Source organism: Lathyrus oleraceus, chromosome 5 (assembly GCF_024323335.1).
Source record: "Lathyrus oleraceus cultivar Zhongwan6 chromosome 5, CAAS_Psat_ZW6_1.0, whole genome shotgun sequence".
NCBI lineage: Eukaryota > Viridiplantae > Streptophyta > Magnoliopsida > Fabales > Fabaceae > Lathyrus > Lathyrus oleraceus.
Genome location: NC_066583.1, coordinates 633,844,332 through 633,861,450, shown reverse-complemented (window position 1 = coordinate 633,861,450; position 17,119 = coordinate 633,844,332). Strand labels below are relative to the sequence as shown.

Here is a 17,119-nt window from a genome sequence, read left to right as displayed (position 1 = left end):
GTCATAGATCAAAGCAATGTAGACTTCCCTTTCATATTAGTTATAATAAAGCTGAGAATCCTTTTGATCCTATACATTGCAATCTGTGGGGAAGATATCGTACTAGCTCTCATAGTGGATGTCACTATTTCCTTACGAATGTTGATGATTATTCACGTGGAACATGGGTTTACTTGTTAAAAGAAAAAACAGAAGTTCTGAAAATTTTAACAAATTTTATCAACATGGTAAAGACACAGCTTAATGTAAAGATCAAGAGGTTGCGGAGTGACAATGGGACAGAATTTACCAATCATGCGTTTCAAGGAATCTTACAACAAGAGGGAATCCTACATGAAACTTCATGTGTTGGAACACCTCAACAAAATGCAAGGGTAGAGAGAAAACATAGGCATATACTCAATGTGGCACGAGCTTTGAGATTCCAAGCTAACTTACCCATATCATTTTGGGGGGAGTGTGTCTTGACAACAACATACCTCATTAATAGAACCCCTACCATGATTAATGATGGGTTGACCCCATATGAGAAACTATTGGGAAAACCTTCATCATATGAGCACATTAAGACTTTCGGATGCTTATGTTATGTGAAAAATTCAAACAAGCAGCGAGATAAATTTGATTCAAGAGCAGAAAAATGTGTATTCGTGGGATATCCTAAAGGCCAAAAAGGTTGGACAGTGTACAACCTAAAGACTCAAGAGATCTATGTATCAAGAGATGTGGTGTTCTATGAAGAAATTTTTCCGTATGCACCACATGAAAAGGACAGCAGTGAAGAAAATACTTCGCCAACATTTGCTCTGGATTTTTGTTCTGTTGAAGAAGATATCACGTCTAGCAACGATGGGCAGCAAGACTGTCGCAACCTGAAAAATACAGTGTGCGAAAAAAAAACAACCGGCGAAAGAAAATGACAGAAGAGTCACCACCGTGCGTTATTCATCCCAAAGGAGGGAAAGGAAACGCTCGAAGTAAACCTGAAAAAGGAAAGGACAAGACGGGGTCTCGCAACCAAATCTTGGGTTCGGGAGTCGGTTATGCGAAGGGAAGGTATTAGCACCCCTACGCATCCGTAGTACTCTACGGGATCCACTTGTGTAGTTCTTGTCTAAAGGGTGTGGGTTTAACTGATGTACTATTTACTAAAAAAGGTTAAGAGAAATGACTCGCGCGGATGTCGCATCCACTGCATACGTATCTCATTTGAATATGAGAATCAGAGTCTTCGTAGCTCGGCTGACCTATGGGTTGGGGGATGTGTGCTCGCTAAGACATCGCGTCTTATGCCTACGTATCTCATCTGGCCTGAGAATCAGAGAAAAACGTAGTTCGGTTAACTACGGGGTTATGGATTGGGTTTTGGACGAACAACGTTACTACGCAATCTACCGGATGCTCGACCTTTGGAGACTTACTCGCCTGTAGTAGAAGGAGATAACGTGTTGCTCTGGGTTTTAGGGTTTGTTTGCGTTGTAGGAACACGCATGCAAAAAAGGAAGTCCTAGGCGAAGGAACAGTGCTACCTTAATTGGCATGCAGACGGGAGACTATCCGAAGCCTCGCATCCTACGGGGAAACGATCACACCACACAAAACATGTATCTTAAAGTAAAATGCCACCAAGGGGCTCAAACATTGCCTCCTATCGAGGTCTTCCAGCTAAGAAAGCGATAAAGTACGAGAAAGGGAAAAGATTACCACACGGATAAAGATCCGAAGTTACAGCAGTTAACGGATTAGCAACCCTGAGATCTCTCCAGCTAGACCATCAAAGAAAATCAGTCAATACGAGTAATCAGAATAAACCTCCGGATGGTATCCCTGCAAGAGTATGTGAGTCCTCACAAAAACTTGACAAAAAGGTTAGTCAAACAAGATGAAATCTAGGGAAAACAATGCCATGGCAACCCAAAAAACAGGTTAGAACAAAACAGAACAAAAAGCCAATACTGTCACGTTCGCAACTGCATCGCCTAGCGAAAGCTTAGCGAAGCTTCGCTGCGTGCTCGCCTAGCGAAGCGGGTAGCGAGCACCTGCGGGTTTTGGATTCCTCCTTGATAACAGTTCGATCTTTATGATCCGAAACCCTGTGGTATCCATCTCATAAACGAAAATGATTAAAACATTCAAGGTGTTGTTACACATTCATGCCTATTCGAACCCGTGGGCAAAACCTGATATTACCTCATACATTCATAATATTCAAATTCAAGGCGTAAAGTAATAGGAACAAAGGCATACCTGATGAGAGAGACTGATTAGGATTGAATGGTACGGCTGGATCTACAAAATAGTACTAGGGTTTGTGTAAGGCGGAGTGAACTTCTCAGAGCTGCCTGAAGGTTGCTGCAGAGTAATTCCTAGGTCTCTTTCTCCAGTCTCTGGTCTTTTCTGTTCAGCCAGTGTTTAGTAGTGTTCAGGGTTTATTTCATTGACCACTCTGGTATTTATAGGCCAAGTTTCGCAGCTTGTGGGCTTTGAATGAGGACAGCTCAAGCCCAAAATCTTTCTGATATTTTCTGCAATACGCACCCTTCGCCTAGCGAAGGATCTGCTCGCCTAGCGAGCATGACAGTGCTCTTCGCTAGGCGAAGCATCTGCTCACCTAGCGAGCATGACAGCTCAGCAGCAGATTCTTGCTTCCTCCAGCCTGGCGATTTGCACGGTGAATAGGCCCCATCTGGCCCTGTTGGTAGTACCTCAAGTCTTTTCCTTGTGTCGACCGATCGTCTGAATAGAGCCCACAAAGTGTCTTGGATGATGCTCAAGCTTCTTGGAGCTAATTCTGATTGACATGATGCAATGTGGTATGAAATGCTAAATGAATGCATGAATGAGGAGGGCAAATTTTGGGGTGTTACAAAGACCAGATCATAATTTCTAATGAACCAAGAGAAAAACAAGTTGAAACAAATTCTGATGTGATCATTGAAGTAGAAGAGCCTCAGAATAAGGGGGAGAGTGAAATCATGACAAACATAGACATGGGGCCAAGGAACAGACAACCACCAAAAAGACTTGATGATTATTATTGCTACTCAGCTGAGAAAACCCACACATATACATCGCCAAAGCCGTCAACTTCTTTAGGTATAATTTATCCTATATCAAACTATGTAAATTATGATGAGTTTTCACAAAAACATCAAGCTTATCTTGCAGCGGTTGAAAGCATTGAAGAGCCTCAATCATACAAGCAAGCCATTCACAAACAAGAATGGAGAGAAGCCATGTCACGAGAACTTAAAGCCTTGGAAGAAAATAAAACATGGGAAATATTAAGGCTCCCTAAAGGAAAGAAGGCAGTGGGTTGTAGATGGGTATACAAGGTTAAATACAAATCGACCGGTGAAGTTGAGGAATACAAAGCGTGACTCGTGGCGAAAGGATACACACAAGTTGAAGGGGATGACTTCAACAAAACCTTTGCACCAGTTACCAAAATGACAACTGTGAGGTGTTTACTTACTGTTGCGGTAGCCAAAGGATGGATACTTCACCAAATGGATGTGAGTAATGCGTTCCTACATGGAGAATTAGATGAGGAAGTATATATGGAGATCCCTCCAAGTTACAAAGTTTTCGATAAAGAGATGATGTGTCGCCTAAGAAAGTCACTATATGGTCTTAGGCAAGCCTCACGCAATTGGTACTCAAAATTATCCCAAGCATTAGTGAAGTATGGTTTCCAGGAATGTGAAGCTGATCATAGTTTGTTTACATATTCACATGGTTCAATTTTCATAGATATATTAATTTATGTTGATGACCTGGTTGTGACTGGGAATGATGCAAAGTCATGTGAAAAATTCAAGCAATACCTCAGTAAGTGTTTTCACATGAAGGATTTGGGAGAGTTGAGATATTTTCTTGGACTAGAGTTAGCTCGCGGTTCTTCTGGATTATTCATTTGTCAAAGAAAATATGCCTTGGACATTCTAAATGAATATGGGATGCTAGCTTGCAAACCTTCTTCTATCCCACTTGAACCAAACCATAAATTAGCATTGGATTCAAGTCCTTTATATGAGAATTCTTCACATTGCCGTAGGTTGGTGGGACGACTCATTTATCTCACAATCACTAGATCGGAATTAACATATTCTATCCATATTCTGAGTCAATTTATGCAGAAACCTCACCAGGGGAACTGGGACGCAGCCATGCATGTTTTGAGGTACTTGAAGTCTTCACCGGGGCAAGGAATTATCATACCAAGAGATAATGACCTTAGACTAGTTGCATATTGTGATTCAGATTATGCGTCATGTCCACTAACCAGAAGATCAATATCAGGTTATGTCATGAAGTTAGGAACAACTCCCAATTTCTTGGAAAACCAAGAAGCAAACTACTGTATCAAGGTCCTCGAGTGAAGCAGGGTATAGAGCAATGGCCCACGACACAAGTGAAGTCATATGGTTACGAAGATTACTTACACACTTACAAGTAAAATGTGATTCTCCTACAGTTCTACATTGCGACAACCGTGTTGCTATTCATTTAGCTTCGAATCCGGTTTTCCACGAAAGAACGAAACACATTGAAGTCGATTGTCACTTCATTCGAGAATTTCTTGTCAAGGGAATTATAGCTACTGTCCACATACGAATAAGTCACAACAAGCAGACATTTTCACAAAGTCTTTGTGAACAAAACAATTTCAAGAACTATCGGGCAAGTTGGGATCTCATCATCCTCAATCTCTAACTTTAGGGGGAGTAATGAGCTGTAGTATTATTGTCAAGCTGTCATAAGCTGTCTGTTAGCATTCATTGTGACAGATTGTGACAATGATTTAGAGTTAATTTGTCAAGGTCTAGAATGATTTACTTCCTAAAATAGAATCAATTTGTCTCTTTGTATAGTTATATAATGATTGTAAATTATGCAGAATATTCAATACATAGAAACATTTTACAAAGTTTCTGTTATTTCATTAGTTTTTTTATTTTGTCGCAAATGTTGGGTTTGTTTATGGTAGTTTTGCTTCCAATCTGACTATTATTGTACTCAAGCTATAATTTGTCGATGTTGATGGTGGATTATTGACTTTAATCTCTGATTTTTTCAATATATACAATTTTCAAGATGTTTGAATTTTCGACACCACGTCAATAAAATGTTGGATTCTCATCCTTTGAGTATGAGATTATCAATGAAACAAATCATGGGTAAACAATAATTTTTAGAATAATTTAAAAAAACTTAGAAATAAACGTGAGGTTTTTGTATTTTCAGTACCACATTTCTAAAAATGTAATTTCAATCTTTAAAATAAACACACTCTTAATTTTTAAAGTGTAAGATTCATATATATTTCATCCAATAAAATAATAAATGTTAAAGACAACTATGAAAATAAAAGATCTCAATTAATCAAAACTCTTTACCTTATTTCATTTTTGTTCTTCATAATTTTTAACTTGTTTCAAGGAGTTTGATTATACTTTAAGTTTTTGGTAATATAAAAAAGAAAACAAATATAATATTAAGTCTATTAGTATAAAAAAAAAAATAAGTCTCATTAAAAAATAACTTATAAAGACTAAGGGTCTGTTTGAATTGATTTCCAAAAACTGTATTTTAGTTTTCAAAAATTATAAAATTAAAAATTTGTTTGATAATACTTTTCTGTCATAAAATTTTCAAAATTAATTTTAGTATTCTGTTTTTAAAAACTAAAAAGTGAAAACATCTTTTAGATGTTTTTCTTTTCAATTTGGTGTTTTGAAAATATTCGGAAAATAGTGATTTTTCATTAATGGCATTACCGTAAATATGTTAAACTTTTTGTTTTTTATTTTATTTTTGCAAGTTTGTGAATTTTTTTAATACAGCATCATGATAACAATATTCGTGTTTTTCTAATTTTGTTTTAACATATTTGTGAATTTTTTTACTGTATCATACGTTTTATCCATTTTTAATCGTAGAAAAAAATCCACTTTAATATAGAACTCTCTCAATTGATTATTTTTAATCAAAAGTAAAATTTATAAAAATATATTTAAATTGATAAAATTTATCTTTTTTAATATAGTTCATTATTGATGACTCGTGAAAATTATTATATCTTTTATATGACATTATTTATTTAAAGTCTTAATTATATTTAAATTTTATTTTAGATCCCTTAATTTTTATTGGTTCTATGTTGCTTCGTTATATTACAATACCAAATCCTTTAGTACTTTAATTTTTATTTTGATATTTTAAGATATTCGTTTTTTTTAAAATTAGAAACCAAAAACAATTTCTCCAAACAAGTTTTTAAGTTTTTAATTTTCAAAACGATTTTTAAAAACAGAGCTACCAAACAGATTTTATTCCATTAGTTTTTTTAAAAACAATTTTTTAAAACTAATTTATAAAATCATTTTTAAAGATAGAAAATCAAAACTCAATCAAACGAGCCCTAATTCTCGCCTACAAAGAAATTATAAAAATTAACTCTTACTTTAAAATGTCCAAAGAATTAACACCAAAAAAATGCATAATAGCTTTATTGATATAAAAAAAATAGTGACAAAAAAAAGGCAGACAAAAATTAAATTTGACTTATGTTCAAAAATAAAAAATTTAATTACACGTGGGATTTTTAAATTTCACAAATATCTGATTTAGATATTTTATTTTATTTATGAGCAATTATATAAAGTTAATAAGCATTTGTGATTTAATGATCCCGGTAAAAAGGAACACAATATGAAATCTGACTACTCGATTGACCAGATAAGCATCATTCTCTATAAATATAACTTTTTTGGTTAAATATGTTTGTAGTCCTCTTAAATATTTTATTTTTTTACTTTTAGTCCTTCAAAAAAAAATCTTCGAAGAATGGTTCTTCTAAAAAGTTTCATCCACATTTTTGGTCCCTCTTACTAAAATCGTCACTAATCCAGTCGTTAAGTAGTAAATTGTTGCTAAAACCGTCACTAATTATGTGGCTAAGTTGTAAAAATCGTCGCTAAATTGCAAGAGGGGCCAAAAGTGTGGATGAAAAATTTTATGAGGATCATTCTTTAAAGAAATTTTTTTGAAATGTTAAAAATGAAATATGAGATACTTTGGAGGACTCCAAACATATTTAACCCAAAAAAATTTAACTTGATGGAATAATCAATTATAATGATTATTCTAAGACTTTAGAAATATGATCTTAAATATCTTTTTGTGGTAACAATTGTTAATTTTAGACGACATATCTTCTCATACCTCATTCCAACATCTTTGAACTCTCTCTCTCTCTCTCTCTCTCTCTCTCTCTCTCTCTCTCTCTCTCTCTCTCTCTCTCTCTCTCTCTCTCTCTCTCTCTCTCTCTCTCTCTCTCTCTCTCTCTCTCTCTCTCTCTCTCTCTCTCTCTCTCTCTCTCTCTTAATGTCATGTTCTAGAACTGAACTATAAGGCATTATTTGTTGCCAATAAATATAAATATAAAGGGATTCCTTCACTTGGGTGAGTTGGAATATGAGGGAAAGATAAGAGTTTTTTCAAACTTTCGCAAGAAAACTCACACTTTGAGGTCCATATGAACCTTTTTTAAACATATGTCTCCATACACAAGAAGGGGTGAATTATAGATGTTTGAAATCGATGATTTAAAACAAAATTATCTGATAATTCAGAGTTTAAAATTATTTTATGAAAACAGTTGAAAATATACCGAAAATTCAAAGTAAATAACTTGAAAGTAGAGAGATACGTGCGGAGAAATAACACCAAATAATTATATATGATCGACCAAGAAGACCTAATCATGTCTCCAAGAATTGATTTTGAGAGTACCCAAGATGCTTAAGAGTTTTTAGAAGGTCAGGCTCATGAACCCCCTTATACAAGGAAGTGAAGTTTCATGCTAACTTTTAATCAAACATCAAACACAACTTGAAGCGGTTAGTCTTCACATCAAACGGAGATTTTTCACAAGTTGATCTTGAATCAAGATGGAGTTTTGAGTTGGCTATCCTCCGAACCGAACTGGGGTTTTATACAGGCTGACCACGAACCAATACGAAGTTTTAAGTTGGCTATCATCCAAATTGAATCGAAGTTTTATATAGGTTGGCCACGAACCAAGACGGGTTCTTAAGTTAGATATACTTTGACCCAAATTGAGATTTATACCTAGATAATCTCGAACCTATGGAATTTTATACTAGGTTGAACTCAAAATTCAAGTGAGAGTTTACACCAGACTGATCTCGAATTGATGGAGCTATTAATTGGGTTGAGCTCAAGAATTGTTGTGGAGATTTTTACTGGATGGTCTTCATGAATCAAAAGAGATAGTTTTCAATGGTGGAGCTCACAAACCAAATGAGGACTAATACCAATCCGCAAATTACAAATAAGAGTTTTTAAATGGTTTAACTCTCAACTAAAATATTGACTTTCTAAGGAATGATTATTTACTCAAGAGAAAAATCGAATATTGGTGAACTTACAATTTTTCCCTCCCCAGAACAATATTTCTCACTAGACTCAAGAATACTTGATCAAAAAATTAGCAAGTGTACTAATCTGACAAAATAGTAGTAATGGGAAATCTCAAAGTATCGATCTCAAGGACTACATGATGATATGGGGTTCGAAATTCACTTCAGCTAAACAAAAGCAATTTGGGGTTTTTAAGTAGGGTTTGACTTCAAAAGAGTAAATAACAATAAAATAAAGAAATGTAATATAGTAGAAAATAATATGAGCAAAGCATTCTAGGGAGGATGGTTTGGACCTAAATTGCCAATAATCCTTAATTGACCTTATAACAACTTATCTTATCTCTACCGATTACCGGTTCGCAAGGGTGTTTGCTCCTAAGTCCTTAGTGAGTAAACCTTTAAACATTCAAATTAATTTCTACGTCCATGGTGAATTACAGATGAAATTAAGCAGTTAATTATCAAGAACATGATGCTTTATATACGGTATCCCTAGTCATAGGTGATATTTAATATAAAATACTTCAATCAAGTGTTATTGTTGAAAATCCTTCCTAACAGGTAACCATAAATCAATGCTCAATTTGACCAAAAGAGAAAGCATTAAACTCGGACATAAGTAAATCATATAAGAATAAAATATCAATCACTATAAGGTTCAACTCAGAAAAACCAACACATTCAAGAACAGGAACCACCCCCTAGCATTTGGGGGTTTAGCTACTCAAAGTAATAACAATAAACATATTTAAATTATCAAACATTACACAATTAGGGAAGATGAAGAGTCTTCAATGGAAAAAAAATCCCTTGAATATTTTGATAGATGGACAATGGAATCGGGCTCACACTAGTTCCCAAATCAATCAAAACCTTCTTGAAAGTTTTGTCTTTTATAGTGCATGGGATTGTGACACCTCCAGAGTCTATCTATTTGATGGGGATTCTCATTCCTTATGATACTCCACTACAGTTCTCAGAAAATTTTATTGGCTCAACTCTCATTTTTCTTTTTTTATAGATTATATGTTTCATGAATTGTTGGTACATGGGCATTTGCTTGATTGCTTCAAAGAAAGGAATATTGATCTCCATTTTTTTGAACATTTCAATAAATTTCTCAAAAAAAAATATCATTTAGATCCTTTTTCTTCACCCGTTGAGGATATGGTATCCTGACCTCCGGTTTGGCCTCCTTTTTATTTTTCTCTTCAGTTGGCTTTATGGGGGACATAACTTCTTCTGGTTCTTTCTTATTTTCCCTCACATCCAGGTTTACCTCTATGAAATGATCAGCATCTGTTGCCTTATCTTTTTCATCTTCACCAACCTTTTGACTTCTCATTGTGATAGTATCGACATTGGTATGATCTCTGGAAGTGGTGCTCGAAGTTCTCCCTTCTTCCTCGTGTTGTGAAACTTATAGTTCTTTATGAATTACTTCCCTTTTTAATCTTTGCGGATAGGGAAAGCTAATTTCTGGATTTTGAAGTTTATCTTTTTGAGTTATGGTATCAACAACATTTACACTCTCATGATTTCTAATATTTGGTATTGTTGAATTCATAATGGTGCCTTGAGCTTGTGTGGAGAGTTGTTGGGCTATCTGACCTACTTGAACTTCCAAGTTCTTGATTGATGATGTAGTGTTCCTCTGATAGTTTATTTATTCTTATTGGAATTGACCATTTTGAGTAGTAACTTTTTCAAGAGCTATCTCCCAATATGCTTTCTTAGGGGTTTGTGGTTGTTGTGGAAATTATTGTTGAAACTGGTTATGACCTTGTTGATTAGGTTGTGATAGTGGTTGGCCTTTTGCTGCGAGTTTTGGTATTGTATTGGGTCTTGCTTCGGAACATTCCCTTACTGATCTTTCCATGATAATTTTGGATAATTTTTCCATCATGGATTGTATATGTTAGAATAAGGATTGTTCTACTGAAGATAGTTTACTTCTTCAACATGTTAAAGATGTGCTACACTACATGGCAAAATAAGGGACTCCGAAGATCTCACAACTAATTGTTTAAGCTTGTTAAACTTGAGCTACATGCTTAGTACTTATGTTCATTGCCTTAAGCCCCTTTTAACTTCAGTTGCAACCGGATCTTCTATCTTGATACTCTGAGTTGCTAGTTTTAAATTAATTACTCATTTTGGTTTACTTGTGCATCAATCATACAACTCCAAATATTCATTTGTAGCAATGGCCTCAATAATCTTCTTGATACTAGTGGCTATTGTAAAATTTGATGAGCCACCAACAGCTGTATCAATCAATATATAATCTTCAATTTGATCCTATTAACAAACATTTGCATCTGTTTAGTTTAATCTAAATTATGTGTAGGACAAGAAGCCAGAAGACTCTTGAATCTTTTATATCCATCACCCAATGATTCATCTTCCCTTTACTTGAAATTGAGGATTTTATATCTTTTTCTTAGGAACATTGAAGCTGGAAAATACTCATTCTGAAAAGTTGTTTTCATCTCTTCCCAGGTGATGATGTTATCTGCTGGAAGTGAGTAAAATTATTTTTCAACATCTTCTGCTAAAGTGAAAGGGGAAATTCTCAGCTTTTTGCTCTCTTTAGTGTTCCCCTCTATCTTCATAGTAGTACTCATTGTCAGAAAAAATTGCAAATGTTTGTTGGTATCTTCATTGATCTTTCTTGTAAAAGGTCTCTTCTCAAGCTGACGGGTGGTAGTATGATGCAATTGAAAATTAGGAACATTCACGGGTTGGTTTACTATTGTCAATCTACCTCGCGGTGGATTTGTTCTCCCATAATCATCCAATAGTCTTTCAGGTAGATTTTCTATCATGACTTCTTCCTCTTTCTCTGGCTCTGTATTTGAATGGTTAGAGTTGTTTTCCCCGTGTTCTTCCAATTTCCGCAATCGAGATTTCCTGAGCCTATCACCCAAGGTTCTTTCGATTTCTGCGTAAAAAAAATAGCTAAGGGTTCTCCTCGCATACAAATGTCAGAAATAGGTTAGTGATAACAGATAAAATAAAATATAAAATAAAATAAAAAAACTTAGTTGCATAGCAACAAATTTTTAACTAAAATAAAACGATGAACTTTATAATCTTTCGGCAACGGCACCAAAAATATGATAGGTAAATTAGCAAGTATGTTAATTTGTCCAAATAGTAATAATTGGAAATCAGAAAGTATCAATCTCAAGAATTGCATGATGATATAGGGTTCAAATTTCACTTAAGTTAAACAAAAGCAATTTGAAATTTTTGAGTAGTGTTTGATTTTAAAAGAGTAAATAACAGTAAATCAGGGAAATGTAATAGAGTGGAAAATAATATGAGCAAAGCATGCTAGGTAGGATGGTTTGAACATGAATCGTCAATAATCATATATTGATCTTCTAATAACTTATAACAAATTTTTTTATTATTTTTATCCAAAAATTAAAATAAAAAATCTCATAATATTTATTATAAATACAATAAAAGACTAATACATTTTTAAGTACTATATTTTTTTTTTATAAATGTTATAATATTTTTTTAAATACAATACAAATCTAAATTGTATATAATAATAAAATATTTAAAATAACATAAATTAAGAGAATATGAGAAAATTGTGAATTAAATATAAAATAATTGAATGTTAATTTGATTGTACTAATGTATAATATTTAAAAGAGAAAGATTAAATAGAATAGAGATAAAATTTAGTGAGGTAAGAAAAATAAATGGTTTTTTTAGTGAGATAACATAAATATTATTATAATTTTTTAAATTTGTAGTTATGCAAGCCTAACGGGTAGCGCACTTTTTAGGGTCAAGTTAAAAAAATGCTAAAAAATATGGACTCTAATTTTTTAGACTCAAACCCAATGATTTTTCGAACTTGACAGATTTGATTATCCCATTTTGACGGCTCTATCCATCATATCATCTCGATAAATAATTCTTTATTCACTCTTGTGTTCTCTCTTTGAACGGATGTTTTATATTATCTTAAAATAAAAATCAAATTGAAAATTATATATATATATATATATATATATATATATATATATATATATATATATATATATATATATATATATATATATATATATATATATATATATATATATATATATATATATATATATATATATATATATATATATATATATATATATATATATGAGAGAAAATGGGAAATGCATCAACGGTGTAAAATAATTTTGCGTATATTATGTCATATCATAGTGTAATAGTGTAATTTTTAAGTTGATGATATGATAGGGTAGATCGATGAATTCCTATTGAATAATAATATAAAATTATTTTATTCTATCAATACATATCAATTAAATTAAACTCTCTCTCTCTCTCTCTCTCTCTCTCTCTCTCTCTCTCTATATATATATATATATATATATATATATATATATATATATATATATATATATATATATATATTATATATATATATATATATATATATATATATATATATATATATATATATATATATATATATATATATATTTGTATCACATATAATAAATAAAATATTAAATGCTGAAAAATAGGATATTTGGAAACCAAACTTTTTTTTTCTCCTTTCTCACACGTTCTCACTTCTCTCTTCTCTCAAACATTATTCTCTTCTCTCTTTCTCTGTTAGAGCGGTTTGAAACCAGAAAAAAAATCTTATTTTTCCTTTTCAATTCTCTCTTTTATCAAGTTAGTTTATTCAATTAGTTACTTTCCATTTATTTTTATTGTGATTATTTTGAAGGTAGAAAAAATAGTAATTTTAGATTTATTTTAAATTTTAGGGTGAAATCCTATTTTAGTTCCTGTATCAATATTGATTTTAGATTTTAGATTTTAGATTTTAGGGTGGAAATGAGGGTAACTTGTATTCTTTATAAAATTATAATATATAAATAAATAAAATTTTAGGGTGAAATGGGATACTAGTATACTATATATACTACTTAGTAGTATCAAAATTCAAAACAAGAATATTGTTGGTGTTGGTGACGATTTTTATACCTACTACTTTTTCTCATAAGACCAAATTGCAATTTGGAATCTTTCAAAGCAAAATTAGTATGTATTAGTATTGATATTTTTTATGATTAATTTATAATTTATTTAATTAAATGTAATTTATTTTCTTACTATTAATTTATAATTTGTTTTTAATTTATAATTATTAATTTTTTATGGTACTATATTAGAGAAGAACACAACATAATAAAATATAATTGAATATTAATTAAAGTCTTTTCTCCATGATTTAATTATTAATATTTTTTGATGATTAATTTATAATTTTTTTTATTTAATGTAATTGATTTTTTTTTGTTATTGATGTAGGAACACAATTTCACAACAGGATAATTAGTAGATCATCGACGGACACAAAAGACATTGTGAGAAATTTTAGATTTTTCTTATTATGCCTCCTAAGATGTCTCCTAAGAATAGAAAATTTGAATGTGGAAATGATAAACGTAAAAAAAAGAAAAAAATTGAAGAGTTAATTTAATCTCAAGTAGGAGCTCTTGATAAATTTTTAATCAAAGAACCACAAGTTTCAAATGAAAGTCGTTATGTTGATAACATTGATAGTTTGCCTATTGAAAATGATAATCTTGATAGTGTGCTCATTGAAAATGATAATCTTAATAGTGTGCCCATTGAAAATGATAATCTTGATAGTGTGTCAATTGTTGATGAAGTTAATAATGATGATGATGTCGATGATGATGATGATGATGATGATAATGTTGATTATGATATATTTGATCCAAGAAATTGGGATCGTCTTCAACCTAAACTGATTGATTTATTAGTTGTGAAAGGTCCTTAAAGAGATAATTTTATTGTGAAGGGTCCTAGAAATAGTTTGAATAGACGTTTTACGGCTAATTTGTATACTAGAGCTTTAACAAATGGAGAGGTGTGTGATAGAGATCGGCTTGTTTATTCGAAAGAGCTTGATAGAGTATTTTGTTTTTGTTGTAAAGTTTTTAAAAATGGGATTGCTGGGGGACAATTAGCAAATGAGGGTTATAGTGATTGGGTACGTGTTGGTGAAAGAATTAAAGAGTATGAGTTAGGCATGGAACATGTTAAAAATATGATTACTTAGTATGAGTATCGCAAAAGGCTGCAAAAATTTCAAACTATTGATAAAACAACTCAAAGATTAATTGAGAAAGAAAAGGATCACTGGAAAAATGTTTTAAAAAGAGTTATTTCAATAGTGAAATTTCTTGCTAAACATAATTTAGCCTTTCGTGGTTCTAAGGAGAAATTATACGAAGATAGCAATGGAAACTTTTTGGGTTTGATTGAAATGTTAACTGAATTTGACCCAATCAGCCAAGAACATGTTAGACGTGTTACAACTCAAAAAGTTCATATTCATTATCTTGGGCATAACATACAAAATGAGTTGATTTCATTGCTTGGTTCTGCGATTAAAATTGAAATCATTAGAAAAATCAAACAGGCAAAGTATTTTTCAGTGATACTTGATTGTACTCCTGATGTTAGTCACCAAGAGCAGATGTCTCTGATAATAAGATATGTGGATATTTCTTCAGCTTCTGTTAGTATTGAGGAATCATTTTTAGGATTTTTGAATGTGAATGATACAAGTGGTCAGGGACTTTTTGATGTTTTACAAAATGAATTGAAAGAACTTGGTCTCGACCTATTTGACGTGAGAGGGCAAGGTTATGATAATGGGTCCAATATGAAAGAAAAACACCAAGGTGTGCAAAAGAGATTTTTAGACATAAATCCGAGAGCCTTTTATACTTCTTGTGGTTGTCATAGTCTTAATTTGGCATTGTGTGATATGGCTAACTCTTGTATTAAAGCTATGAATTTTTTTGGAGTTGTTCAACGCATTTATACAATTTTTGCCAATTCTACTAAGAGATGGCAAATTTTGAAAGATAATGTAAAAGGGTTGACTCCAAAATCATTGTCATTCGCTCGTTGGGAGAGTCGTGCAGAAAGTGTCAAAGCTATAAGAACTCAAATGTTAGAATTTACAGAAGCTTTGCTTGAAGTGTCAGAAAATGATTTTGATCCTAAAATACAAAATGAAGCTAAATCCTTAGCAACAAATGAGCTTGGTGATTTTGAGTTTTTGATGGCTATAATTATTTGGTTTGAAATATTATCTGCAATTAATTCTGTTAGCAAGCTTTTACAGGAAAATTATATGCTTATTGATGTTGCTATGCAAAAAATTAAGGGGTTGATTTCGTATTTTGAGGGATATAGAGAAACAGGTTTTTATAAGGTATTGATTAACGCTAAGGAAATTGCGGTGGAATTGAATATTTCCCCAATATTTCCTCAAAGGCATATAATTAAAAGAAAAAGGCAATTTGATGAGAATTTGAATATCCCATCAGTCGAGCTATCAGAAGAAGAATCATTCAGGTTAATTATTTTCTTTACCTTGTTGATCAAGTTGTTGTTTCTCTTAATAAGAGATTTGAGCAATACCAAGAGTATGAAAGTATTTTTGGTTTCTTGTTTACTTCTCACAAGTTACAATCATTAGATGATGCAACTTTGAAGTCTTGTTGTACTAACTTTGAGCAGACATTGAAACATAATGAGCAATCTGATATGGATGGGAATGAATTTTTTGCAGAGTTGAAGTTACTAAGAAAAATGTTGTCTGAAGAAACCATAAGACCTAATGATATATTATTATTTTTAGAAGGTTTGGATTGTTTTCCTAATATAGTTATTGCATATAGAATCTTATTGACTATTTCTGTGACAGTTGCTTCTGCAGAAAGAAGTTTTTCAAAATTGAAGTTGTTAAAGACTTACTTGCGGTCTACCATGTCACAAGAAAGGCTTAATGGATTGGCATTAATAGCTATTAAAAATGATATTTTGGAGACAATAAAATATGAAGACTTAGTTGACGATTTTGCTTCAAAAAATGTTCGTAGGAAGGCTCTTTTTATGTAGTTAGATAATTTAAATTGTAAGAAATGGTGTTAGTAGTTTAAACAATACCTTTGAACTTTTTGGTACTTCATCTTATTAATATATAATTTTATCTTTTATTTGTCATTTTTAATCATTAAAATATATATATATATATATATATATATATATATATATATATATATATATATATATATATATATATATATATATATATATATATATATGAGTCCAATAAAAATAATAAAAATAATAATTTTGCATAAATATATATTGATGATTTTGATTTATTGTCAGTATAGGATAAAATGATTTTAAAGTGACAATAGATATTCTATTTTCTCATATAAAGGTTATAAAAATATATTTTCTGAACCAATGTTCTCAAATTATTGATGCATTTTTCATCTTAGATGCTAAAAGATACCAAACGAAATTTGATTTGAAAGCAATCATAAGTTAGTAGATTTAGCATGTCAATTGATTTTCTATATGTAAATAATGGCCCACGTTCCGTACAAGTACTTTGTTCATGGCTAATGGTGTTAATTAAAGTATTAAACCTTTTCCCCTTGATTATATATTATCATATACTTTCGTGGAATTGGACTTTATGTTATGTTTGAATTGAATGTGACACTAAATTCCTTTCTATAACAAAATATATATTTGTATCAATATAGTGATACATATTTTAAAAAAAA

At 31.7% G+C, this 17,119-nt stretch overlaps 1 protein-coding gene across 1 annotated transcript; it reads left to right on the top strand.

Moving 5' to 3' along the window:
- Positions 1-3,449: 3,449 nt before the first annotated feature.
- On the top strand, positions 3,450-16,436 carry LOC127082569 (uncharacterized). Its single transcript, XM_051022803.1, has 5 exons — positions 3,450-4,057; positions 14,058-14,166; positions 14,320-14,511; positions 14,581-15,747; positions 16,056-16,436. Exons 1-5 carry the CDS (start codon positions 3,450-3,452, stop codon positions 16,434-16,436), a joined length of 2,457 nt encoding a protein of 818 aa, XP_050878760.1.
- The last annotated feature ends 683 nt before the right edge of the window (positions 16,437-17,119 follow it).

Excerpts from the sequence above, each read along its gene's own strand:
- LOC127082569 (XM_051022803.1), top strand. The coding sequence starts at position 3,450 with ATGACAACTGTGAGGTGTTTACTTACTGTTGCGGTAGCCAAAGGATGG. Across the intron at positions 4,058-14,057 it reads AATTCTTCACATTGCCGTAG|TTTGCCTATTGAAAATGATA; the intron begins GTTGGTGGGACG and ends TAACATTGATAG. Across the intron at positions 14,512-14,580 it reads ATGAGGGTTATAGTGATTGG|TATGAGTATCGCAAAAGGCT; the intron begins GTACGTGTTGGT and ends ATGATTACTTAG.